Source organism: Jaculus jaculus, chromosome 9 (assembly GCF_020740685.1).
Source record: "Jaculus jaculus isolate mJacJac1 chromosome 9, mJacJac1.mat.Y.cur, whole genome shotgun sequence".
Classification (NCBI taxonomy): Eukaryota; Metazoa; Chordata; class Mammalia; order Rodentia; family Dipodidae; genus Jaculus; species Jaculus jaculus.
In genome coordinates this window covers 92667239-92694421 of record NC_059110.1, presented here as the reverse complement: position 1 = coordinate 92694421, position 27183 = coordinate 92667239, and the positions used below count along the sequence as shown (strand labels likewise).

The 27183-nt window shown below is 45.5% G+C and overlaps 1 protein-coding gene across 4 annotated transcripts in view; it reads left to right on the top strand.

Moving 5' to 3' along the window:
* The window catches only part of Rffl (ring finger and FYVE like domain containing E3 ubiquitin protein ligase), an 87157-nt gene extending 60406 nt beyond the window's left edge, over window positions 1–26751 (top strand). For 2 of the 4 annotated variants that reach the window (XM_045159660.1, XM_045159657.1), the window contains exons 2-7: window positions 7103–7290; window positions 13642–14052; window positions 18734–18817; window positions 19668–19878; window positions 21616–21639; window positions 24259–26751. In XM_045159660.1, coding sequence (XP_045015595.1) covers window positions 7111–7290; window positions 13642–14052; window positions 18734–18817; window positions 19668–19878; window positions 21616–21639; window positions 24259–24440 — 1092 coding nt within the window. In that variant the 5' untranslated portion in view covers window positions 7103–7110 and the 3' untranslated portion in view covers window positions 24441–26751. The remainder of the gene's footprint in view (window positions 1–7102; window positions 7291–13641; window positions 14053–18733; window positions 18818–19667; window positions 19879–21615; window positions 21640–24258) is intronic. The other 2 variants (XM_045159659.1, XM_045159658.1) reach the window with 2 other exon arrangements.
* The last annotated feature ends 432 nt before the right edge of the window (window positions 26752–27183 follow it).

The following is a 27183-nucleotide window of genomic DNA, read 5'->3' as shown; positions in this document are numbered from 1 at the left end:
CCACAGGTCTCTAGCCAGTCACATGTGGATCTCACTCTGTAGTTGTAGGTTGGTCTTGAATGCACTAAGAGGTTACCTTTGCCTCCCAAGTGTTTGGGATTAAAGGCATGTACCAACACCCCTGTCTGCCTATTCGTTTCTTTTTTTTTTAAATTATTTATTTACTTGAGAGAGAGAGAATGGTCACACCAGGGTCTTTAGCCACTGCAAACAAACTCCAGATGCATGTGCCACCTTGTGTACCTGGCTTATGTGGGTCCTAGGGAATGGGACTTAGGTCCTTAGGCTTCACAGGCAAGCACCTTAGCTAAGCCATCTCTCCAGCCCTTTTTAAAATTTTTTATTTAAATTTTATTAATATTTTCCATGATTATTAAAAAAATCCCATGGTAATACCCTCTCTCCCACACACACTTTCCCCTTTGACATTCCATTCTCCATCATATTACCTCCCCATCTCAATCACTGAAAATTTTTATTTATTTATGAGAGAGAGAGAGAGGACACACCAAGGCCTCTAGCCACTGTAAATAAACTCCTGAAGCATGTGCCACCTTGTATATCTGGCTTTATGTGGGTGCCAGGAAATTGAACCTGGGTCCTCAGGCTTTGCAGGCAGGCACCTTAACTAGCGAGCCATCTCTCCAGCCCTCTATTAGTTCTTTTAGTTGATTCTGTTGCACTTCATTCAGGTGTTTGTTCATGTCCCCTTTAAATGTGTTGTGTATATTTATTATAATTGTGCTTTGGGTTTGTCTGGAGTTTTCTCTAAGGAGGCTTCAACTATGGATCTAGGCATACTGGTAAAGGAATCTGCCTTGGTTTCTTGTGTTACTTGTTTTGTTGAGGTTTGCCCCTGTGGAGATAATCCCTTTGTCTTGCAGGGAATGTAGCAATAGCAGCTCCACCGGAGGTCACAAGATGGGCTGGGGCCATGACTGCCCCTGTAACAGACATAGGTCTGGACCAAAAGCCCACATTGTTGCTGATTCCCTGGTGACCTACTGCATGCGAATTTGGGGAGAATGCAAGCTCACTGGGGTGCAAGGACCTGGCCACCTGGTGCTTCGGGTTCAGTGGAAACCTGCCCTTGTCTGGGGCCAGGGCAGAGCTGAGTTGCCTGGTACTTCCCGTTGCCTGACAACCTACCCGGGTCTGAGTCTTAACGGGTTTTTGTATGTAATGGGTTCACTGTAAGTGTATTGATTCCAGAATGGGACTATGTTTGCATCTGTGTAAAGTCTGTTGTTATAGTATGCTTTGGTATACAGAACAGTTAATTGAAATCAGAACAGATTGCATGAAAACCTTGAGGACATGACTGCCTTCATTTTTGGTGGTTTTAGAGTTAAATCGCAAACCAGCACTACCCTTCCATCCCCACTTCCTTTATGGCGAAGTCCATGACAGCCACTGATCTACTTTAAATTATTTGCCTCAGGCAGATATACAAATGGAGGAATGTTTTAAAATTACTTAGGAATCTAGGATTTAATAGCAAAAAATCACATTATCTTCCCTCTTGCCTCTAACTATGACTGTACGCAACCTACCTGCAATAGTCCATTTATCTTATTCTGTTATTATCACCATAATTTCCTGTTCAGCAAGGCTAAATCTCCTAAGAAATACTTCACAAGGTGACAAAGCCCACATGCTCACTAGCCACGCTTGCTTCTTCCTGTACCTTCAGGGTACAGCAGTACATTTTTCTCATGCATCTCCAATCCTGCATCCCCCACCGCTCTCTCCTCATGCAAAGTGGAAAGTTTCAGAAGTCAGTGTTTGAAGACTAAGTCCGTCTTTCCGGCTAGTTTGGGAAGGAATTTTTGAGCCTCAGTGAATGTGTCATACTCATTTTCTTTTCAGCTCAGGAGGTTTGCAGACCTCCTGAGTGAACATTCTCAATGTCATGCTTACCACACCACAGATTGGTCCCCCTTCTGCCCTTCAGCAACACAGTCAGATTCTGTGTGCGTTTATGGCTAATGGATGTAAAGCATATTCCCAAAAGAAAGGAGTTTAGTGTGTGTGGTATTAGTTTATAACATGGTACCACTTACCTGCTTAAATTATCCTGGATATACTTGTTAGAGCTTGCCAGTTTTTAGGACAGTACTTTTAAGTGTCTGCTCTAGCAGCAGTTTGTTTTCTAGTAGTTAAGTATCAAAAAACGCAAATGCCCAGTCCACTGACTTTGTTGACCCATTCTGGTAGACTGAGCAGGTCTGAGGCATTTTGATACTGAGCAAGCTCCACTCCATACTCAACCTTTTCCTGAATTCCTCTCCCACCTGTGCATGGGCCTCACAGAATGGCAGGATTCTGATCTTCCTGTGGGACCAAGCACCCTTTTGGAGTAGCCAGCCACTTGAATAAGCTGTTCTCCAGAGTATTCAGAGGAGGTCCCTGAGGTCGGAGAGAGTGACCCTAGCATGGAGGAAGCCAGGTCTTCTGATGTCTAACTGAGAAGTGGCCTGGGATCTGGTATCAGGATGGCTCAGTGAAACTTCCAGCCTTCTCCTGGGATGGGGGAATGAACCTAGGGCCTGTGTGTGTTAGTCAAGCACTATCTCTGAGCTGAACTTGCAGAACAGTTGCTCTTGTTAAAGTAGATCTGTTCCCCTCTTACTTCACACTTTGACTTTTCTGGTGTTAATGCTGTCAACTTCTCTTTGATTACATTTGCCACCTGCCTTGTTCACCCTGTCTGTTCTGGTGAAAGAAGTGACCTTTTTCCCTCCTCAGGGTCACTTGACCCCTTGTTCTTCTCCTGCTCTGCTCACTGCTTTCACTGGTTGTCGGCTTCCCTTCTTCTAGAGTCTCTGTGCAGTTTGTGATTACGTAAGTCTTCATTGATCCAGCTGCTGTCTTCTCTCTTCTTTTAGTCACATTTCTTGAAAAGATAATTTACTTGTGCTGGGCATGGTGGCGCACGCCTTTAATCCCAGCACTCGGGAGGCAGAGGTAGGAGGATTGCCATAAACCGAGGCCACCCTGAGACTCCATAGTGAATTCCAGGTCAGCCTGGGCTAGAGTGAGACCCTACCTCAAAAAACAAAAAAAAAAAAAAAGAGAGAGAGAGAGAGAGAGATAATTTACTCTTTAAAAAAAATTTTGTATGTGTAATGATGTGTGTTTATATGTATAAGTACGGCATGCATGTGCTGTGGCACATGTGTAGAGGCCAGAGGACAAACTCAGGTGTTGGCCCTCCACTTTTCCTCTCAAGGCAGCGTCTTGTATTGTTCACCACTGTATTTGCCCAGCTAGCTGGCCTGTGAGCTTCTGGGGAGTCTCCTGTGCCCACCTCCCATCTTGGTGTGGAAGTGCCAGGATTATGGGTGTTCATTCTACCATGTTTAACTTTGCATGGGTCCTTTTGGCCCAAAATCACGTCCCTCATGCTTCATGGCAAGGTTTTTAGCCACTGAGCCATTTTCCTGGTCCAAGATAATTTGTTCTTCTGCAAATCCTCCCTTCTCATTCTCCTTCCAACCCATGGTTATGTGTCAGCTTCTTTCTTCCTGAAGTATTCAGGCACAGAACACACTCACACTTTCTCAAAGTTAAGCCCTTTGAGCATTTTGCATTCCTCTGAGTCATGTGACAGCATTGATAATTTTATTAAAAATATTTTATTGGGTTCTCTCTTGTTCTGTCTGCTCTTTTCCTTTCAAATGAATAAATGACTTAACAGTTAAGGTGCTTACTTGTGAAGCCTAAGAACTCAAGTTCAAATCTCCAGGTCCCATATAAGCCAGACATACATTGACACAAGTGCTCAATGTTACACATGCTCACAGGAGGCGCACACCTCTGGAGTTCGTTTTCAGTGGCTGAAGGCCCTGGCACACCCATTCTCTCTCTCTGAAATCAATAAAAAAGAATCATTGATTTCAGAGAGAGAGATAGCAAGACTGAGATTGGGTTCCAGGGCCCCTGCCATAACAAAGGAATTTTAGATCCACATGTCACTTTGTGCATCTGGCCTTTTCTGGTTACTACTGGGAAATCCAACCTGGCCCATCATCAGACTTTGCAAGTATACCTTTAACCAGTGAGTCATCTCTCCAGCCCAGGTTTTTTATTTTTTATTTTGTTTTTGGAGGTAGGGTCTCACTCTAGCTCAGACTGACATGGAATTCACTGTGGAGTCTCAGGGTGGCCTCGGTTTATGGGAATCCTCCTACCTCTGCCTCAGAGTGCTGGGATTAAAGGCAATCACTACCACGCTGGGCTCAAGTTTTTTTTTTTTTTTTTTTTTTTTTTTTAAGGAAGGACCTTACTTTGGCCCAGGCTGACTGGGAACTCACTCTGTAGCCCAAGCTGGTCTCCAACTAATGGTGACTTTCCTGCCTTAGCTTCCTGATTACTGAGATTAAAGGTATGAGCCACCATGCTGGACATCACTGGTAATATTTTGAAACATAATTACTCTACTATCCAGTTCTCCCACCTCTGAGCATCCTTCCTTTCCTCCTTCGGCGGTTTGACTTTCCTCTGCTTACCCTTCTCAGAGCCCTCTTCTTGTCTGCCACCAACAACCTCATCTGTCTCCTGGCCCCCTCTGGCTCTGTGCATTTCTAGGAGGCCAAGTGTTTACAGACCTTGTCTTCAGCCCAGTGTGGATCCAGGTGTTCACTAGCATGTCCCACAGATCTAAAACAGTCGTCCTCACCACAGGCCTCCCCATGCTTCCTCCTGAGGGCTTTACCTCACTGGTTATCCTGCTGTGTAATCAGGAGACGCTTGGATTTGCCTGGGCCTCCCTTACCCACTCAGTCAGTTAACTGGCATAGCCTGTTTATCGTGTCAGATCTATCATTTTCTCTTATACCCCTGTTCTCCCATCTTGCCTCTATGACTACAGTAGCTTCCTGCTTCTACTCCTGTCCTTGCCGATCTGTTCTACACACCGCTTACTCCCATGGGTGCACCCTAACAGGCAAGTAAGGTCATGAGACCTCACAGCTGTACTCCCGCTCCTGTCCCATTTTATATCTGATAGGGTTGTGACTCCTTTCCCCTGGCTACGAGGTTTTCCCATGGCTCTTTTTTAACTGGTGCCTCCCTTATCTTCTGTCCCCACTCACCCCCGTTCTTCCGCCCCTACTCCTGACCCTTTTGAGCATGTGGTAGTTTCTTGAAAAACAAAAGCAAAGAGTTCAGGCTCAGAATGTCCACACTGACCACCTTATCTGCTTGGGAAATACACAGACCTTACCACTGCTTGGTATTTAATAGAGCCTCTCCTCTACCGTCATTAGCTTATTCTGACCTCTGAGGGATGGGATTCTTTGTGTTTTGGAATTGTGAAAATCACCAGAGGCCCAGAGGTCAGGGTCATGCCACCTGTCCCTGACTTTCTGGCATATACTGCCTACTCTGCATCAAGATATGGTGGCTCATTTGAGAAGTCTTTTCTTGTAAGGCCTCCATTCCATAGACTTGAACATTTCCATCTGTGTGTCTGTCCTGCCTGTGCCCTTGTTTCTGCCACACACTGTCTAAACCTCCACTGGCCAATCTGCCATTTCATTTTGGGGCTTTAAATATTTCCGCTTCCCCTTGTTGAGCAGGAGCTCCCTGGGAGTGGCTGCACAATCACATTCATCTAGCACTGGGAAGGGTAAGGTATTGGCTTCAGTAAATGTTCTGTGCATGTATGAATGAGGAAAGATTTTTTTTTTTTAACAGAAGTTACTGAATCACTTGTGACCTTATTCACTGGGGACAGGCCTAGAAAACCTCATAAACCTGTAGGCTTGCTTTCTACCATTGCCTTTCCAGAGAAACTGATGAGGGTATCACAGTGATGCACATGTAAGTGATATTTATTCAGTGCTCTGCAGCTTGCAGAATGTCAGAGGAGTAGAGAAAGGGCAGCGAGCATAGCCAGGAGCAGCAGAGCAGGGCAGGGACCCAGGTTCCCAAGTCCAGGCCTCTCTCACTCTGCTATTACGATCCCAAATCCATCAACATATGTGTTTTTTTTTTTAATTAGATTTATTCTTAGGACTGGCTTATTCTTTTTTAAGTTTTTATTTATTTGAGAGAGGGAAAGAGGCACAGAGAGAGAGAGAGAGAATGGGTATGCCAGGGCTTCTGGGCACTGCAAACAAATTCCGAATGCATGCACCACCTTGTGCACCTGGCTTACATGAGTCCTGGGGAATTGAACCGAGGTCCTCTGGCTTTGCAGGCAAGTGCCTTCACCTTAACCGCTAAGCCATCTGTCCAGCCCTCATCATCATATGATTTTAAAAAGATTTAAAAATCCCCCCCCCCAGAGTGCTATTAGTCTGTTATCCTCATTATCTTGTCAGCAAGGAACTTTTATTTATTTAGGAACTTGTTTTAAACTGGCCAATTAAGATGGGTCTGGTGGTGCTGGCCTATAATCCCAGCACTTGGGAAGTGGAAGAAGGAGTTTAGGGTCATTACTGTTTATTTATTTCTTTTTGTCTTTTTTAGTCAGGGTCTCACTCTAGCTCAGGCTGACCTCAAACTCACAACAATCCTATCTCAGCCTTCAGCCTTCCAAATGCTGGGACTAAAGGCATGTGCCACCATGTTCCACTGTGGGATCCTGCTTAGCTACAGAGGGAGTTGAAGGCTAGCCAGGAATACATGAGACCTTGCCTGAAAGAAAAATAAATGTGTGTGTGTGTGTGTGTGTGTGTGTAAGAGAGAGGAGAAAGACGAGAGAAACAGATGGTTGTCTGAGCCCTAGGGACAAGGCCATGTTCCTGAATAAAGTAGGTATTAATCCAGTTATAATTGCTAAGGTAAGAAATTTTATGTGAAGTTGTATTGTAGATTAAACCAGTCAGGCCCAGACAACTTTACAAAGATTATATACCAGCCTGGCAGCCTATCTTGCCCTGACAGATCAAATGTCTGTTTCACCCCTTGTGTTGAACAACAGCTTGTGTGGTAGAGGAGGTGGCATTATATTCATGGCCCCTGAAGATAAGACTTCCCCTCTACTCAGCAAGTGTGGATTGTGTGTCATGGCTTCCCATGCCCTTAGAAATGCAAGCTGCAGTAGTGTGTACATACTAACCCTGACCTTTTTCTCTTTCTTCCCTTGTGCCAGATTTTATCATGTGGGCAACCTGCTGCAACTGGTTCTGCTTGGATGGACAGCCAGAAGAGGTCCCACCACCCCCAGGAGCCAGAACACAAGCTTATTCCAACCCTGGTTATAGTTCCTTCCCTTCTCCAACAGGCTCTGAGCCAAGCTGCAAAGCCTGTGGGACCCACTTCACAAGCACAGCTGGGAAAGTGAGTGTTGCCCCTTAGTCTTCTCTGCACCCGGCCCCCGAACCCTAGGCCAGTGGTTGGTCCCACTGTTAATGCCTCCCATGTGGTCTCTACCTGTATGTTGCTGGGGATTCAGGCCTGTCCCTATCACAAGAATGTAAAAGAACAACCATTCAAGTGAAGGTAAAAACATTAGCACAGACCTGGGCAATTAGCCCTTAACTCAGATATTATCATGGTCACTTACTAGTTGTGTGACTGAAGCATTTGTGTGTGTGTGTGTGTGTGTGTGTGTGTGTGTGTGTGTGTGTGTGTATGTATAAATTTTTAAAAATTTTTATTTATTTCATAGAAAAAGGGATGGGGGAGAGAGAGAAAGAATGCCACATCAGGGCCTTCAGCTACTACAAACAAACTCCAGACACATGTGCCATCTTGTGCATCTGGCTTACTTGAGTCCTGGGGAATTGAACCTGGGTCCTTTGGCTTTGCAGACAAGTGCCTTAACCACTAAGCCATCTCTCCAGCCCTAATATATATATATGTATATATATATATAAAGATAAACTATTTTATTTATTTATTTGTTTACTTACTTACTTGGTTTTTCAAGGTAAGGTCTCACTCTAGCTCAGGCTGACCTGGATATCACTATGTAGTTTCAGGATGGCCTCAAACTCATGGTGATCCTCCTACCTCTACCTCTCAAGTGCTGGGATTAAAGGCATGTGCCACCATGTCTGGCTCTATTTTACTTTTATTTATTTATGAGAGAGAGCGAATGGGCATGCCAGGGCCTCTAACCATTGCAAACAAACTCCAGACACATATGCCACTATGTGCATCTGGCTTATGTAGATTCTGAGTTGAACCTGGGTTCTTAGGCTTCACAGGCAAGTGTTTTAACATCTCTGTAGCCCAGACTGAAGCATTTTTGAGATGCAGGTTTCCCATCTGTGAAGTGCCCTATCCTAGTATTGTGAGAACAAAACAAATCATGCTAGGAAAGGTACCAGTACAATGATAGAAATGTAACAGGCACCACTGTTGGTTGGCTCCATTAGCTGCCACATATAAGGCTTGACTGCAGATTAGCCCATTCCTTTTTATTTTTTGTTTTTTAAATATTTTATTATGATTTATTTGAGAGAGGGAGAGAAAGATAATGAGGGCAACAGAGCCTATAGCCACTGTAGACAAACTCCAGATGCATGCACCACCTTGTGCATACATCTGTCTTCTGGAGGTACTGGAGCATCGAACCTGAGTCCTCAGGCTTCACAGGCAAGTGTCTTAACCGCTAAGCCATCTCTTCAGCCCAAGCCCATTCTTAACTGTAATCTCAGCAATTTGGGAAGCACAACAATTGTTAGTTTGTGGTTGTCTGAGCTACATAGAGCAAACGTTTGTCTCAAAAAATAACAGAGGGGCTGGAAAGGTTGCTCAGTGGTTAAAGATGCATGCTTGGAAAGCCTGCCAACCCAGGTTCAATCCCCCAGCACCCACATGAACCTGGATGCAAAGTGGCGCATGAATCTGTGATCCCAATGCACCTATGAAGCTGGGAGGCAGAGTTAGGAGAATCTGAGGTTCACAGCCAGCTGGTCTATGTGCATTTGCAGTCTGGCAGTTTATTTCCAGTGGCAAGAGAGCCTGTCTCAAAGAAGGTAGAGCACAGACACTTAAAATTGTTTTCAGACCACCACACATATGTTCCCATATACATGCATACTCAAATATATAAATAATAAATTTTTAAATGCATTTTAAAAATATTTAGGAGAGAGAGAGAGAATAGGCTTATACTGCAAACTCCAGATGCTTGTCCCACCATGTGCATCTGGCTTATATGAGTTGAACCTGGGTCCTTAAGCTTTGCAGGTAAGCTCCTTAACTGCTAAACCATCTCTCCAGTCCAATAATAAATTTTAAAGCATCAGCAGCAATTAGGCTTTTAATACAGATGCTTTAAGGGTTTTTTGTTTGTTTGTTTGTTTTTGGGACAGGTCTTACTCTGTAGCCCCAGCTGGTCTGGAACTCACTGTAATTTAGGCTGGCCTTAAATTTTTGGCAATCCTTATGCCTCAGCCTTCCAAGTGTTAGAATTACGATTTTTTTTTAAATTTTTTTGGTTTATTTTTATTTATTTATTTGAGAGTGACAGAGAAAGAGGCAGAGAGAGAGAGAGAGAGAATGGGCGCGCCAGAGCTTCCAGCCACTGCAGACGAATTCCAGATGCGTGCGCCCCCTTGTGCATCTGGCTAATGTGGGACGTGGGGAATCAGGCCTCGAACCAGGGTCCTTAGGCTTCATAGGTAAGTGCTTAACCGCTAAGCCATCTCTCCAGCCCTAGAATTACAATTCTTTGCCATGAGGCCTGGCCTAGATCTTTTTAGTTTTATTTAATTAATTAATTAATTTGAGAGAGGAAGAGGCAGATAGGTAGAGAGAATAGGTACACCTGGACTCTAGCAAACAAACTCCAGGCACATACACCACTTTGTGCATCTGGCTTTATGTGGGTACTAGGGAATCAAACTTGGGTCCTTTGGCTTTGTTGGCAAATGCCTCAACCACTAAACCATCTGTCATCCTGTTTTTCATTTTATTTAATCCTCTAACTATAGAGGTTTTAGAATCCACCAGATTCCATTTTATATATGACAAAGGCTTAGATTTTAAAATTTAAAAGAGAGTCCCTGATGTGCCCATTTCCTTTCCCTCTTTGCTTGCAAATAAATAAATTTAAATAATAAATAAGGTAAAATTTAAAAAGAAAACTGTACATAGCAAATTCTTGACAAATGACATAAGAGACATTAAAATATTCCTGCTTCTTCCTGTACTTAAGCAGCACTGGTAGATCATATAGCTTAGTGTCAAAGCCAGGATTCAAACCCAGGTCCTGGACTCCAAAGCTACTGCCATGAAGGTATTTGGCATGTCAAGCTAAAATGACAGATGACTGGCCTGAGTCATTGGAGGAGCACAACAACAATTAAAATCAGAAGTCTTTTTTTCTTACTCACTGGAAATAAGTACTAAAATCCACTATATGTTGGGCATCGGCTGGGCTGGGTTGCCAGGGCTGAAGGAGGTTGTCTCTTCCTAGGGAGCGTTCATCAGGACACACCCACCACACAGTGAGACCAAAGAAAAGCCACTGTGCTGTGGGGGTGCTGGGGAGACAGACCCTAATCGGAATGGTGAAAGATGACTGTTGGTACAACATTTTCTCACTACAAAAGTACAAGTTAATTTTGTGCAATTTACAATGAGTTTTGTGACTATTAAGGATGCTTTCTTCTACAAGTATTTTCATTTGTAATTTCATGCTTAAGTGGATCTGTGTTCTTATCTTAAGGGTTTGGCATTTAACAGCCAGAAGCTTTTAAAATGTCTCTTCTACAAGTGGTTGAATTGTAATGATTACATGGATCCTACTATCCCCCCCCCCCCGCCCCTTGTGGTCAGCATTTTCTGCATGCATATTGGGTGCCAAGTGTGGATAACAGTAAGGACTTTAGACTTGAAGAATGTATATCCCCTGCATGTCCCAGTTTGTCACAGCCACTGTCTCATCTGTACTGGCAATACCCGCCTCTAGTGTCGCAGTGACTCTGACAATTTTAGAGGGCGTTTTGGCACACAGCCCCTTCAGTTGGCCCAGCTTGTGGAGGTGGAGGAGGAGGTTGTGCTTGGAAGCAAGGGTGTGGTATTCAGATCTCAGAGTAGATAGAGGAGCAGTTGTTCGGTGTTGGGAAGAGCTGAGAGATGCAGCAGAGGAGAAAGAGAGTGAAAAGTGACCCATGTCTTCCTGTGAGTATCTGACTTATGCGGAGGTTCGTAGAAATGATCTCAGAATATTTCAGTAGTTTGGAGACTGGAAGGGTAAGAAGGTGGGGAAGAAAGGAGGCCTGGGGCAAGGGAGAAAGAGGAGGTACTCCATGCTCTCCTTGAGGGCAGTGCCTCCCCAGGCTCTGCTGCCAATTCTAGATGCTGGTACGCTCAGGCTCTCTGCAGGCGACTGGTACCTTTCCTGATTCATCTTTCTTGATGTCGAGTTACTTGGCTGGTTTGGTCCATTTGCTAGAATTTAAACATGAGCATTCCTTTTGCTCATTTTGCCCACATTTGTTGACAGTCTTTCTTCCTCTCCCTTTGTTCTCTGCCTGGGCTACCCATTGTCCTCCTTCAGGGTATGTTTGTGATATTAGCTTACTTCAGAGCCCCTGATGGGCAGCGGGTCCACAGAAGCTGGGCTGCCGTCTCTGCCTTCTGATCTTGCTTCCACACCTTACAAGAACAGAGTTGTCTGGATTTGGTTGGTTGAGCAAGCGAGCTTCATAATTGTGTCAAGCTTGGTCTTACCAAACTGCATTGACTTAAGTAATGTTCCATGTCAGGGCCACAGCTTTATGACACTTCAGCCTTTCCATTTTCACTGTCACCCATTCTTAATGCATTTCATTTCTCCATGGGAAAGTTTTAGATGTGAGTGAACCCCAAATACTCTAAACCTCCATTTTCTGCCTGTGTGGCTGATGGTCCCAGAGCTGCCCCATTGCTGGTACAGCCATGTGCCCTTTTCTCTGCTGTTTACTGTCTGCTTATAGCTGGGTAGAGAAAGGAGCTGGTGTGTGTCCCTTTGCAACATGCCAAAACTGGCTGGTAAACATCATATCATTTTCCCTTGACCGTGTGAATGACAGGTAAACAAACTCTAAGTATAACTACCTTAACTATTCAGACTCTCCTTCAGCCTGATGCAAGGGTTCCTGTGACCTTGCCTATGAGATTCTAAGTCTCAGGCATTCCTTATAGAGCTGAACAGCTTCCCATATTTAGAAAAGAGGGATCAGAAACATGTTGGTTAGTACTTGTCACCACGGAATGAAGTCTGTAACTTCTTCAGAGGCCCAAAGGGCACGCTTAAAGACAATCACAAGGTGTTCAGAAATTACCTCTTCTCAGAGGGTGACCTGCTTTTGGCTGGACCAGAGCCCAGCCAGATGTCACTGTGCTTTTACAGCTTGTGGATTGAGCAAGCCTGGGTGTGCTGTCTGGGACTGTGGGAGTAAGTGCACCAGGCAGTGCCAGCGTGTGGGCCAGGCACATGCATCTCTGAACTGAGACACTGTGTGCTTTCACAAAGGAGAGCAGCTTATGTCTGGGGCCTCCTGTAATAGCTAAATATTTGTCTTGGAAATGACCTCATGGACTACCTACTTCCCAGCATGCCGAGTGATGTTGCCGGAGCAGGACAGCCTGGCACCAGCCTCTGTGGACAGGCACTGACTAGGGAGTTTGAACATGGAAAGCCAGTCTCCCAAGTCAGTTTTGCTAATGCTTATGTAGAATTCAGTGGGCATGACTGAGGGCATTTGCCTCAGGCTTCAAATGTGAATCCTACCTCTGTCTTTACTGCTTGACCTTGAAGACAATACTTGATCTCCTTGATTTTGGGTTTCTCTGTGAATCTAGAAGAACATCAATACCTATTTTTCAGGGTGCTTTGAGAATGAATGACAAGCCAATTATAGCTCTAGCACACAGTAGCACCTCAGTCAGTTCTGTTAACAGCAGTATTAACAATCACTACTTGCTGGCACACTTGTAATCTCAGCACTCAGGCAGCCAGAGATGCAGCTCGTGATGGGACACCGCCATCCATGCACAAGGTCCTGGATTCCGTCCCTAGCACTGCAGAACACTCCCCGCCCCGCTGCCACACCGTCATCACTGCAGCAGAAAGGACAGCTTAGGGTCTGAGCCCTGCTCGCTTATCATCAGCTATGATTTCCTGGTAATAATAAGTAGAGCAGCTGACACTTGAGGCTTCATTCTCAGCTATGTCTCAGTGCATTATTTCTCCATCTTCACAACCCTATGAGGTCAGAACGTTGTCACCCAGTGCACCAATAGGGACACTGAGCACTCACACTAGAGGGCCAGATTGAACATACCTGGGGTGATGCTGCAAGACATGGGAGAGGGCTTCTTAATAAAGATGCAGAGCTTTGTGATTCCAAAGCTGGTAGTCTTTGTTAGTAGCTTCAGATTCTCTGTGAGTAAAATGAATTAATAAGCCTTAAATGAAATTAAATTAAATCACTGTGTAGTGTATTCAGGTACACTGTACATAAACGTGCTGTGAATTATGGAAAGGTCAGGTGTGCTATATGTGGGTACAGATAAAGGCAAGATGTCCTCATCTAAAACTTTCAGCATAATGCACACCCTTGGATATGGGGACAGTAGAGTAAGAAACACAAGAGGAGGCTGTCTGTTGTGGTGGCCTTGACGCTCCCATTCCACTGTCTGACTTGTTCTTGAGCTCACACACTTTCCTCTGCCTCTTGCTCTAAGCAGCAGACCTGCTTGGACTGTAAGAAAAATTTCTGCATGACCTGTTCGAGCCAAGAGGGGAATGGACCCCGCCTCTGTCTTCTCTGCTTACGGTTTCGAGCCACAGCCTTCCAGCGTGAGGAGCTCATGAAGATGAAGGTGAAGGACTTGAGGGACTATCTCAGCCTCCATGACATCTCTACTGAAACGTGCCGGGAGAAAGAAGAGCTGGTGTTCTTGGTGCTTGGTCAGCAGCCTGTAATCACTGAGGAGGACAGGACTCATGCCCCCACTTTGTCCCCGGACTTCCCGGAGCAGCAGGCCTTCCTAAGCCAGCCTCACACCAGCACAGTACCTCCTACCTCACCCGGCACCCCCTCTTCACCTGCACAGGCCACCTCTGCTCCCCCAGCCCAGGCTCAGGAAACCCAGCAGGTATGGGCCCGTGTGCAGCCCTTGTGCCTCCGGGCCAGCTCCGAGCGAGGGCCCTTTTCCCTCTGCTGCTGCACTGTGGGAAGGCGGTGTGAGGTGGAGTGTCTGGATGATGGTGAAGCCCTTCTGCCTGCTAAAGCAGGAAGGATTTTTTCCTGGACATCAGGTTCATGGTTTAGCTTCAGGGGTGATAGGCTTGGTAGTGTGTTTTTGTGCTTTTGTTAGTAACTTTCATCTCCCAGTTGAACATTAAAGAAAAATTCATTACTCCATAAATAGTTTGAAGAAAGTCACCATTAACTCTGCAGATTTAGTTCCCTTCAAGTTTGCCCTCAGACTTAATCCCTTTGTCTGGTGCTCCTTAAATGGAGGGGCAACTCCATTCTTTGGTAACTGTCATAAGACAGACAGGACAGGACAGTGGGGGTGGAGAAGCATTGGAAGCACTGTGATAGGGACCATCTGTTGTCCTGCTCTCTGTGTGGCATGGCAGTGGTTGGCTTGCTGTTGGACTCTAAACTACTTCATCATGCCCTGCAGGTGCCTGCACATGGTAAGCTAAGAGCAGCACATTGACCAGGTGCAGCACCAGGCACAAGTAGAATGCTGAGCAGTACATTGTCCCACCTCAGGAAGCCCTGGCAGTGGAAAGGAAAACATGAGACCCCCCTCTTGGATCTGAATGAGGCTGATAATTAACCATAGTGACTGTCAGGAGTGGTGGTGTCACACGGATCTACAAAAGTGCCTCGGTCACCCTGTGATTTATAGGGCTGAGATCCTAACTCTGAATCTGTTTCTTTTTCTCCTTTTTTGTTTCTCTTCTCTCCTCTCCTTTTCTCTCCTCCGTCTCTTCTCTCTTTTTAAAAAATATTTTTTAAGCCCAGCATGGTGGTGCACGCCTTTAATCCCAGCACTTGGGAGGCAGAGGTAGGAGGATCACAATGAGTATGAAGCCACCCTGAGACTACATAGTGAATTCCAAGTCAGCCTGGGCTAGAGTGAGACCCTAACTCGAAAAAAAATTTTTTTTAACATTTATTTATTTATTTGAGAGAGGGAGAGAGAATGGGCACTCTAGGGCCTCTAGCCATTGCAAATGAACTCCAGACATATACACTACCTTGTGCATCTGGCTTGCATGGGTACTGGGGAATCAAACCTGGGTCCTTAGGCTTCGCAGGCAAGCACCTTAACTGCTAACCCATCTCTCCTATGCCCTGTTTGTTTATTTCTTATCTAAGGATCCAACCCAGGGTCTTAATATGTGCTGGGCATGTGCTCTACCACTGAGTTACACATCTTTCACTCTCTCCTTGGTCATCTGGGACACACTTTAAACCTATAATTATGAAATACAGCTAGTAACCCCAGGCCCCTTTGGGTATTGCTAAGTGTAGAGAGGCCCAACTACCACGGTATCATATGTGAAAAGCAGAGAGCTACTCAGAGCTGGCACAGTGCTGAGTGTTGTTGGCTCCCACATATGATATGATGGCTGTGCCTCTTGTTTATGGTCACCTCCTTTGCCAGGATTGGCCCAATCCAGCTCTTGAAAGGCAGGCACTGAGGCATAAAGGCCAGCATGGTAGCACAACTTAATTGCAATACAGTTGTTGCACTCTGGTTGGCCTGAGCATTTTCTCTTCCCCAGCTGTTCATTAACTCTCCTGCGCTCTGGCTCTTAGTCTCGGCACAGGCTTCACCACTTGCTATACACTTGCTTGTGCTTGGTTCTCTGTGGACACTGTGCACACCCAGGTCTGAGGGACCCGACCCGGAGAGAAACCTGAGGCTTTTTTTTTTGAGGTAGGGTCTCACTCTAGCCCAGGCTAACCTGGAATTCAACTTGTAGTCTCAGGGTGGCTTCATACTCATTGTGATCCTCCTACCTCTGCTTCCTGAATGCTGGGATTAAAGGCATGCACCACCACACCCAGCTAGAGGCATTATTTTTCTCTACAGAACCTTCAGACAGGCTAGATGCGATGGTGAATGCCTGTAATTCAGCATTTGTGTGGTTGTGGTGGAGACAAGAAGGTTCGGGTATTCAAGGCCAGCCTCAGCTACAATAGTGAGTTCAAAGCCAGCCTGGGAACTACATGAGACCTTGGGAGACACTTTAGAAAATGAGTTTTTCTTAAAAAAAAAAAAAAAGAGAGAGAAAAACTTTTTATTATCAACCTCTGTATATATAGGCAATATACCATGATTATAGTCCCCTCCCACCACCCTTTCTTTCTCTTGCTGGATCCCCCCTCCACTGACTCCTTTAGAAAATGCTTTTTTTTAAAGTTTTTATTTTATTTGAGAGTGACAGACAGAGAAAGAGGCAGAGAGAGAGAGAAATGGGCACGCCAGAGCCTACAGCCACTGCAAATGAACTCCAGATGCATGTGTTACCTTGTGCATCTGGCTAATGTGGGTCCTGGAGAGTGGAGCCTCGAACTGGGGTCCTTAAGCTTCACAGGCAAGCACTTAACCACTAAGCCTTTTTTTGGGGGGGGGCTTTTTGAGGTAGGGTCTCACTCTAGTTCAGGCTATCCTGGAATTCACTCTGTATTCTCAGGATAGCCTCGAACTCACAGTGATCCTCCTACCTCTGTCTCCCGAGTGCTGAGATTAAAGGCACGTGCCACCACACCCAGCAGAAAATATTTCTTTTTTAATTTTTATTTATTTATGTGAGAGTGACAGAGAGAGAGAGAATGGGCATGCCAGGGCTTCTGGCCACTGTAAATGAACTCCAGATGCATGTGCCCCCTTGTGCATCTGGCTAACATGGGTCCTGGAGAATTGAGCCTCGAACCGGGGTCCTTAGGCTTCACAGGCAAGCACTTAACCACTAAGCCATCTCTCCAGCCCAGAAAATGTTTTTTTCAATGAAAGATTATAAGCTTATTGTCATTAACCAGAAGTTTATGGATTGCACCTCCAGGTCACACTGTGCATATACCAGGTGTGATTGGGTGACTCCTGAAGTTACAGAGAACTTTCTTGTCAACTCATTTCTTTCCTGTTTTGCTAACATCCTCACTTTGCAAGCAGGAAAAACAGACACGGAGAACTTAATGACTTGTGCAAGACTATCTGTTAAAATTATTAAAGAAAGCTGGGCGTGGTGGCTCACGCCTTTAATCCCAGCACTTAGGAGGCAGAGGTAGGAGGATCGCCATGAGTTTGAGGCCACCCTGAGACTCCAGAGTGAATTCCAGGTCAGCCTGGCTAGAGTGAGACCCTACCTCAAAAAAACAAACGAACAAACAAAAAACATAAAAGAGCTGCACCCAGAATGCAAATCTTCTCATAATGCTTGCCCCATCAAAGTTCTGTCTTCCACATTTAATAAAGCCCTGGCAATAGTTACTAGAGAAGGAAATGTGTACAATGATCAGAGTAGTGGACAGGCAGAACTTGCTGTAGATTTTTATTTACCCAGTAACTAATTGAAAAGACAAGAGTATTTGCAGCTTAAAGTCCACTTTTTCTTTCTAGGGCACAAAGGACTTTCAAAAGCTGTTCACTTAGGAACAAATTGGTCTTTGTTTACTTGCAAGGAGAAAGAGAATGAGAATAGGTGTGCCAGGGCCTCTTGCCACTGCAAATGAATTCCAGATGCACCTGGCTTACATGGGTACTGGGGAATTGAACCCAAGCTGTCAGGCTTTGCAAGCAAGCACCTTAACTGCTGGGCTATCTCCCTAGTCTAGAGCAAACTGTTGGTGCTGATAAAGACCCCGTCAGATGTGTGTCTGTTGTTATCATTTGAAAGTTGTCATTTCTGCTTTTCATTTCCATTGTAGTTGTTTGTCTTGATGAGTGGCTACAGTCAGTCATTTTGGTTTCCCAGGTTGTCCTTTACAAGCCAAATTCTGAAGGGAAGGCCTGTGAGCTCAGACACATCTTCACTGTGAGCTCACGAATAGGCTCTATGCCTGAAGACAGCCAGGGTGAAGAAGATCTAGTTAGGGGTTTCTGGTGGAAACAGTGATGGGATTAGGGGTCAAAGTTCTGATACTCTGATAAAACAGAGGATCATTTTGAGATGTTAGAATTCTGCGTAGAATAAATCTCAAGCTGAGGTATTTGGGTTCCATAGTCTAGAGCTGATAATTTCTTAATTTCATTAAAAACATTTGAGATTTCAGACAGCACAGTGACCAGAGGGACAGGATAGTGAGGGTCTGGAAAGTGTCTCCTCAGAGTCAGGTGAGGAGGCCAGGGAGAGGTTCATGCCAAGGAGGACATGGTACAAGGTTTGGAAAAACCAGTGGCCATTGGTCTGAGGGGGTAAACCAAGGATGGTGGGTGGAAAGCATGGAGAGGACACTTCTAGAGCAGTGTGGAGACAGTGTTGTGGTAGATGGAGAGCAGTCCAGCAATGAGATGACATAGCCATCCTCCTTTCATCCCACATGTTCATGTCAAGAGCAGGCTGGTCATGGGCAGGTGGTTTGTGAGACTAGTGCATTCTGGTTCTTGATGTCAATTCACATCCACTGAAATCTGTATTGCCTCTCTGCCCACCAGACCAGTGAGGAAATAGGCATCTGTGGCCTGCTGTGGGAGCCTTGATTTCTGGGGGAAATGGGAACATTTGGACATTGTGAACTCAAAGAGGCCTGTGTTATGCAAGTCTTTGGGACATCTCTGTGGATGTGATGGCGCCTTTCTCTTCCCACAGGCCAGTGGCCATGTGTCTCAGGACCACGAGGAACCCGTCTACCTGGAGGGCACAGCCAGAGCGCCTACTGAGGACGAGACCCAGGTGGGGGCTCTGCTCGGGCTGCACCTTGGTCTTTGCTCTTCTCCTTGTGTTCTTGGGGTATACCTAGGAGCCTCAGCAGACTCAGGTGGAACCAAAGGGGTCTTCTGGGAAGTTTGCTGATAGAATTCCAAATTACCCCATGTGGGCAGGCAGATGCAAGGTCACAGTGGAGGCTGGGGAGCCTCCTGGCCCACTATGTTCCCAGTCGATTGCCTTTCTGAGAGCTGCCCACGGGACAGGCTCTGGGCACCGTTGTGAAAATCTTGTTGCTCTTGTTCTCAGCTTCTAGTGCGTGGTAGCCACTGTTAGGAAAGGAGGTCAGATAATGAGGGTAGGGGCCAGTGCAGAGGAGCATGGTCTCAGGGCCGAGCTGCAGTGAGGCTGTGTGTGGAGAGCACCTGCTGAGAAGGAAGGGCCAGCACCATATCTGGGGTTTCATGTGCTGCCACATTTAATCTTCACAGGAACCCTGTGTGGGAGGACTGCTGTCTCTCCTTTGTGGAGGGGTAACAGGCTCACAATGGTAAGCAACTTGCAAAATAATACTTAGCATTTAGTCAGCGGAGGGGCCAGCATTCAGAATCAGGGACCTGTGGTCCCACCGGTGCTCCTTGTATACATCATACCGATGGGTTGGTTTTTGGCCATCTGTGGAGAGCGCAGAGTGGTGGGGCAGGCAAAGACCAGTCTATTTTGCAATGCCAAGCACCATGCCAGGCATTCTGTCTTTGTTCCAACTACTCTTGAGGTTGGTCACCAAAGTGTATTTGTGATGGGCATTCTGGGGTCCTTGGAAAGAGTTTAGAGGACATGAGAGCTGAGCTTCCTGATCACATCTTTGCCATTACAGTCCATTGATTCAGAAGATGGCTTTGTCCCGGGCCGGAGGGCCTCACTGTCTGACCTGACCCACCTGGAGGACATTGAAGGCCTGACAGTGCGGCAGCTGAAAGAGATCTTGGCTCGCAACTTTGTCAACTACAAGGGCTGCTGTGAGAAGTGGGAGCTGATGGAAAGGGTGACTCGGCTATACAAGGATCAGAAAGGACTCCAGCACCTGGGTGAGGGACCCTAAATATGATGGCATCAAACTGATTCATTCTCTATACTTCTAGCCACAGAGGAAGTCACCCTGCATATGTGTACCATCTAATAATAGCAGTCACTTGTGGTTAAATTCTAAGACTGAGTACTTCATACTCCCTTTCATTTATCAACAGTGCCTAATTCTAAGCAGCTGGGCAACAGGAAAGCAAATCCTGTCACAGGGTGGAAAAATGTTTTACCGTCACTTGGGCTTTCCGTTTTGTCATCAACCAAAGCATTTTTTGGTTTGTTTTGGGGTTTTTTGTTTGTTTGTTTGTTTGTTTTTGTTTTTTCAAGGTAGGGTCTTGCTATAGCTCAGGCTGACCTGGAATTCACTATGGAGTCTCAGGGTGGCCCCAAACTCATGGTGATCCTCCTGCCTCTGCCTCCCAAGTGCTGGGATTCAAGGTGTGCGCCACCACACCTGGCTTAAAATTTTTTTTATTTTAGTTTTATTTACTTTATTGAAAAGAGACAAAAATAGGCAGATAGAAAGAGAATGGGCATTCCAGGGCCTTCAGCCACTGCAGATGAATTCCAGATGCATGTGCCACCTTGTTTGTCTGGCTTCTCTGGGTCCTGGGGAATCGAAACTAGGTTGTTTGGCTTTGCAGGCAAGTGCCTTAACCACTAAGCCATCTTTCCAGCCCCTCTGAAAGCATTTTTCATGGTATCAGTGGGAGATGTCCAGAAAAATAAGAGTCTGTGGTTGAGCTCAGAGGAACATGTTTCATATTGTGTCCTTGTTACTGACGTGTCATAGGCCTTTTTATATTAAATGCAGAGAAGTCCTACAGGAGAGAAAAATGTTTGGCTTTTCTGTATGTACCACTGAGTTATATACTCAGCTCAATACAAATAGCTTAAGCTTTTCTTCACCCCCAACTCCCAGCCCAGTGCTGAGGCTCAAACCCAGAGCCTGCCCATGCTAAGCAAACATTTTATCACTGAGGTCTCTGTAGTCTTTCTTTGGCCATTGTTGAACTGGACAGTTCACAGTTACTTTACCACAGAACATTTATTTTCCCTCTCATCTCCAAATAACTTAGTTGTTGCAGAGAATTTTGATTCCTTATGTAGTAACAGTTGAAGTCAGACTTCACTCTGCTGTAATAAATTTGAATGGCTCAAGTTCATCAGTTAGGAGAAGCCCACCTACTCATTCCTAATGACTTGGAATCTCAACCTTCCTTTTGATACTATCTCAGGAGACTCCCTAGAGTTATAAGGATCTGGGGAGAACTTTTTTTTTGAGGCAGGGTCCCACTAAACAGCTCAGGCTGGCTTTGAACTCATGATCTTCCTTCCTTAGCCTCCTGGTGCTATTAGTATAGGGGTATACCATCATGCTTGGCAAGAACACTGATTACATGTGAGAAGTTTATCCAGAATCTCTGGCTTACTGAAACAGCCAGTTTATTCCTTCTTCTTGGCTTCAGTGGCAGTAGAAAAAGGTACTGTGTGCATAGTGTCCTCCTAGTTGGCAGCTTTATTTGTGCCTTTTTCTCAGAGCACAGCTGAGCAAATGTACCAGCAGGAGCTCTGCATGAGTTCTTGGTGTGTAGAGGAAGAGGGTGGCAAGTGTCTGCCCAGACTCAGACATGCTTGGTTTCTAGCTGGGAGCTGGCCAGAGTTCAGAAATGGCAGGGTGGTGGGAGACTTGCCTTGTGCCATCACACTCCTATTCAGACATCTTTCTTTTTCCTTTTTAGTGGGTGGTGCCGAAGACCAAAATGGTATGTAACTGTTTCTGTCTGGGATCGGGCTTAGGCTCTTAGCAGTTCTCTTCTCATGTCTTCAGCCATGATGACAGTTCATGATTTAAGGATTGTGAACCTGTGTGTTACCAGAGAGGGTGAGGGGTCATTGTGAGCCCAAGTGCTCAATATCTTCAGACAGTCTTCTCACTTCAACCCTCGCTAGGAAGCAGGGCCACAGCAGCCCACCAACTGGCTGATCTGCATGGCCTGAAGCTGCTAGAACAGACACCTTGCAGTGTGTCATGCAGACTTTGTTTTTCCTTGTGTGTATTTGGGTGTGTAGTGTGTTGTATGTGGTATATGCATGTGTATCAAGTGTGCACCCTCGCAACGCCCATGTGCTTGGGCTTGCCTGTGATGGCCAGAGCAGAATATTGGGTGTTCTACTTCTACTCCATTGCTTCTCCTCCTGTTCTCATTTTGAGCCTGAATCTTACTGCTACTGGAGCTTGCTTTTTCCATAAGCCTGGTGATTCCCTGATCTCTGTTCCCCTTTGTGGGACTGAGGTTACAGGCCTATGTAGCCACACCCAGCTATTTACATGGGATCTGGAGATTCAAACTCAGGTTCCCTCAGGCCCTCATGCTTGCACAGGAAGCACACTTAACCTCTGAGCCATCTCTCCAGCCTCCTGATTGCTTTTCACTGGGAGTTTCCGTCCTGGCTGGGGAGAGTCTCTGCACCTCCAGGGAGATCACTTAAGATGATCACCAGCTTCTATACCAACCCAAAGCAAAGGGAGTGACCTTAGAGCCCTGCTTACGTGAGGCTAGGCAGAGTCAGAACTGAGCAGGGAAGGTGTTATGCCAGGTGCAAGGTGCATATCCCACCTTGGCTGCTGTGCTCTAATGGGATATTGCCAGATCCCTCCTCAGAGTTCCTAACAACCTGGGGGAACTTCTAACATGTATGCTTCTGAAAGCTTAGAGGTTGTGAGCTGCTTCCCAAGAGAACATTCTCAGAGTCATGCTGGAGCATGCAGAAGACTCCAGATCTATCACTTGATGGCCTTTTTCTCATAATGGGCCAGAGTGGAGCTTTTCATAGCTCCTGTAATTATCTGGAAGTATAGACCCATTCTCTCACATGATACTAAGGTCAGGCTAATCCACTTGGTGCATTCCTTTAATTTTATTATTCTCTGGGAGAATGCTGACAGTTGTTGCTCCTAAGAGAAGTAATGAGTAACTGGGATGCAATTACTCCAACTGGCCTTAAGTATTTGTAGGCCTTCTCTGACTTCCCTAATTGGGGCCACAAGGTTGACTTTCATCCAGCCCATCTGCTAGGGGAAGTGTTTCTTGACTGCTTGAATAGTCCAGAAACAAAGTCTAAAAAGCAAAAGATTAAAGGAGAATTACCCTGTATAGTGGCTATACCCAGACATTAGAGGTGACTAGTCTGATGCAATGGAGGGAGTTGGGCTCTTGAACATGAAGACTTCTCTCTTTGTGCAGTTCAACTAGCATGCCAGTCATGCCTCCCTGCCATAGGCATAAGCCAGTTAGTGTTTATTGGGAACTCTGTGCATGGGCAGTCAATACTGTTTTGATGGTCTCTCCCTTCAGAGCCCTTAATCAGAAGGCCATATGCCTATGAGCTGCAGAACAGCCTATCTGGGTATGAATCTCAACTGTCTCAGCCACTCTGTGCCCTTGTGTGAGCCATTTAACTCTGGCCCAAGTTACCTGTCTATAAAATGAGTAGTAAGAGTACCCATGTCATCATTTCTGTGAGGGCTCAATGGCTAATTGATGCAGGGCTCTCAGGACCCTGCCTACCACATGGTAAGCACTCAGTTACTGTGAACTGTTACTCACTTGGGAGGATGTTCATTATCAGACACTTAAAGAATACCTACCCTGTGACTCATGCTTTGGGAATACAACGATGAGTATCTGGCCTCAGAGCACAAAGCAAATGCTAAGTATATGATTGTCAAAATTAACTGAAGATGTTGAATTAAAAAGCTCTTAGTCTACTGGGGGAGATAAGTAGGCAAACCTAAATTATCATGCAATGTGATAAGCAGTCAGGGGCTGTGGATAAAGTTCCACTATTGCAGCACAGAAGAGTTGTAGGTTTGCTGTGCTCTTTCATCAGGAAGTCTTCCAGAAGGATCCCAGAGGTAGACTGTGGGATAGCACAGAGGGGTCCCCATGAGCCTCAGCTTTGTTGAACCGGACCTGTTTATAGATAAGCCTGATTCTTAATAAACCATTCATTACATTCCTCTTTATATCTAAACTTTTCTGAGTCAATTTAATCTTTTCTGCATATTCTGCCTCAGGAGATAGTAAGTTCCTAAGTATCATTCACCATATTTCAGCCTCAACTGTCTGAAAATTATTTTGCAACTTTGAAGATTTTGCCTTAGTTCTGATATCCTGAGATGCTTTTGATCTGCAAATACTAGCCTCCTAGCCTATATCCCTTAGGGAGGAGGTGGGGCTTACACAGCATCCTGAAGCAGTTTGGTTATTGAATGGGAGGTATTTTCTGGAGATCTATTTGGGAGAAGCATGGATTGGAGCGCTGGTTGTGTGCCCCTCATACACTTGTTTCCTTTGCTCCTTTCTGAACCATCTGTGCAGGGGGAGCAGTGCCGGCTGGCCTGGAGGAGAACCTGTGTAAGATCTGCATGGACTCACCCATTGACTGTGTTCTGCTGGAGTGTGGCCACATGGTGACCTGTACCAAGTGTGGCAAACGCATGAATGAATGTCCCATCTGCCGGCAGTATGTGATCCGGGCAGTACACGTCTTCCGGTCCTGAGGGCTTGCACCCACTTCTTCAGTGCCTTACAGGATAGCCCAGGGTGTCTGGGTACAGGGTCAACTTGCAGAAGGGCAAGCTATTGGAAGAAACTTGGAATGTTTTCAAGACCAGGGCAAGCAAAGATGCCTGGCATGCCTTTCTTGCCACAGGGGTTCACCTCTTGGCTGGCAGAGTCAGAGGCCAATGGGAACTGGTAGAGATCCCATGGGTGAGTGCCTGTTTTTGAGACCATGGGATGATGATGGTAATTGATGAACAAAGGACTTCCCAGAACCTGGACCATGTTTTTCTTCCTCTGAGAGCCTGGACACATTTTCCCCATCCCATACACCGTCCATCCCCTGGACACACTGGCCTGTTTCATCAATCAAAAGTCTACTATACCTCTGCTGGTAGTTCTCAGAACATCTGGATTTAAATTGCTGGCCTTTCTGTGCTTTAACATATGTTTAACGTCTGCTACATTGCCTAAAATCGGTTTGCTTCTTTGGACCAAAAATGTATTTATCAGACCAACAGTAGTCCTTAGGGTGGAATTTACATCTGTAAGTTAATCTCTGATGAGAAATGAACCAAAATGCTGTAGAAAAACTTCAGAATCACTTCTATACGTGTTGGTTTGGAAGCTGTGTCTCCAGTCTGTCCCTGGGAGCCACTGCTAAGAAGTCCAGACTGTAGGAAGGAATGGTGCATGGGTAACCTCTGCTGCTTCCTCTTTGGGGGCTTGACTTTACACCACCCTTCAGTGGAAGCACTGGCTTTCAGCTTATGTTTGTTTTCTTATCCTCCTCAAATCACTTCAATGAAATTTCCCTTTCCTGTGGAGGGAGGTTTTAAACTTGACTTGGGCAGAGCCTTGCTCTTCTCTAGTCAGATGTTTCATAAAGTTCCTGGAGAACAAATGTGTAGGATAGTGCACCTAAGAGACTGACAGGTCTGCCCATGACAGCCAGAAGCCCCCACTTCCATTTCCTTCCTCTGCCTATTGACTGGGGAGAGGAGGTGGAGGATGGAGCGATCTCTAGGCCCTTTAGCCCTCAAGGTCTTTACACCTTGGAGCAGATGTTTAAGTAATGTTCACTGGAGCATAACAAAGCACAAAACTTACACGTTATCATAAGAGCAGTGTAATCCTACCACCAGTGGATTAACTATGCAAAACCTAAACATTGGAGTACCTTGGCTGAACCCACTACCCCGCCCTGTACAGCTGCAGCTCATATCTGTCTGAGACTACAAGAAACAATCGTGACTGCAAATTCAAAGGAAACCTCTAAGGAGACCTGTTAGATGTACTTATGCCTTCCCTCCATCATTAACCACTAAATACTTCCAGGGGAATTAGAGAATTTCATTAAGTAGTTGTTAGTGAAACCCTAGGCCTTTTACCTGGATATTGTATCAAGTTCAGATGACCTGATTCTCGGTTGCAGCCTTTCTTAAGAGTTGGGGAGTCAGATTCTCCCACGAAAACTACCTTTCTATCCCCTTTCTGCTGAACCGCAAGTGCTGTAGTCTCCAAATGCCTATCAGCTTAGCAAAGGCTCAGATGATTGTTATTTGATTCCACTGTGAAACAGGCATGTATATGGCAGCCCAGTAAGATCCAGCAATAACATCACAGCAGAAGCTGGCTGTCCCTCCTTACTACGTGCTTTCTCTGTTGAGGCCTTACCTCCTAACTTTCTCCTAGACAGGAAAATAAACTGACAGCCGATGAGTAACCTCAGTAAGAATCAGAACTGGTGTTATTTACTCATTTCATTGCCTTTAATGAAATCTCTTGTGAAGTTTTTCATTTGGGAATAGGTATAAGCCTGTTGTTCCCCCCCACACCCCCCGCCGGCATAATCTTTATTAATTACACTAAACAAGTTGGGAATTACAAGAGTCCATTCCAGTTAACATCATAACCCAGGTAGAAAACCTCATTCACTTTTTATCCTTGAATTCCCTCTGTCCTTCATGGATCCTTGGTCGTAATTACCATGAAAGCATCCATCCCTTCCAATTCTTCTGTGGATTTTGCTGTGACTGCTCTGAGATTTCAGCTGAGGCTTGTTTGAAAGACTTGGACAGCTGACTGGTTCATATGTTGGAATAGATTGATCCAAATAAGCTGTGCAAGGATCAGCTTCAATAGACATTGTGTAAATTTGCTGAAATCTTTTGGATGTGAATGTGTTGCTTCAAGTGGCTTATATTAAGATTCTTTCGGATTTACCTGGGTGTTAAAAAGCAAACCCAAATGTGTATTTTTTGTTACAGAGCTCTGCTTTATAATTTTGTAATAAAGTTTCAATATGGACACTTGTCCCAGTTGATGTGGGGGTGACGCCAGAGGCCTGGGAGCTGACACAAGAAATGGTAGACAGACAAATCTCATGCACACATGGGTTCTGCTCTTGAGACAGCACTCCAGTTTTGGAGATGCTTGGGCCACCTGGCCTTGGTCACTATATCCCTGCTCAGTGTGTTGGCCTAAGATTTCACAAATAGTATGTGGGAGAGACCATGGAACAGCCGGAAGAGAAAAAAACCTAGGAAGAAAAGGATAACTCCCAAGATCAAATGGGAAGAAGCACCAAGTGAGTTTAGGTATTTACACTGAGTAGAGGCGCCTTCAAGACCTACGTAGAAAGGCATCAGAGGACAGCTAGGGAGCCACTTGTTTCCAGGTTACCTGGAAGACAGAAGCTTTTGCATACAGCATGGCTCAGAAAAGTATTTTGGGGAAACT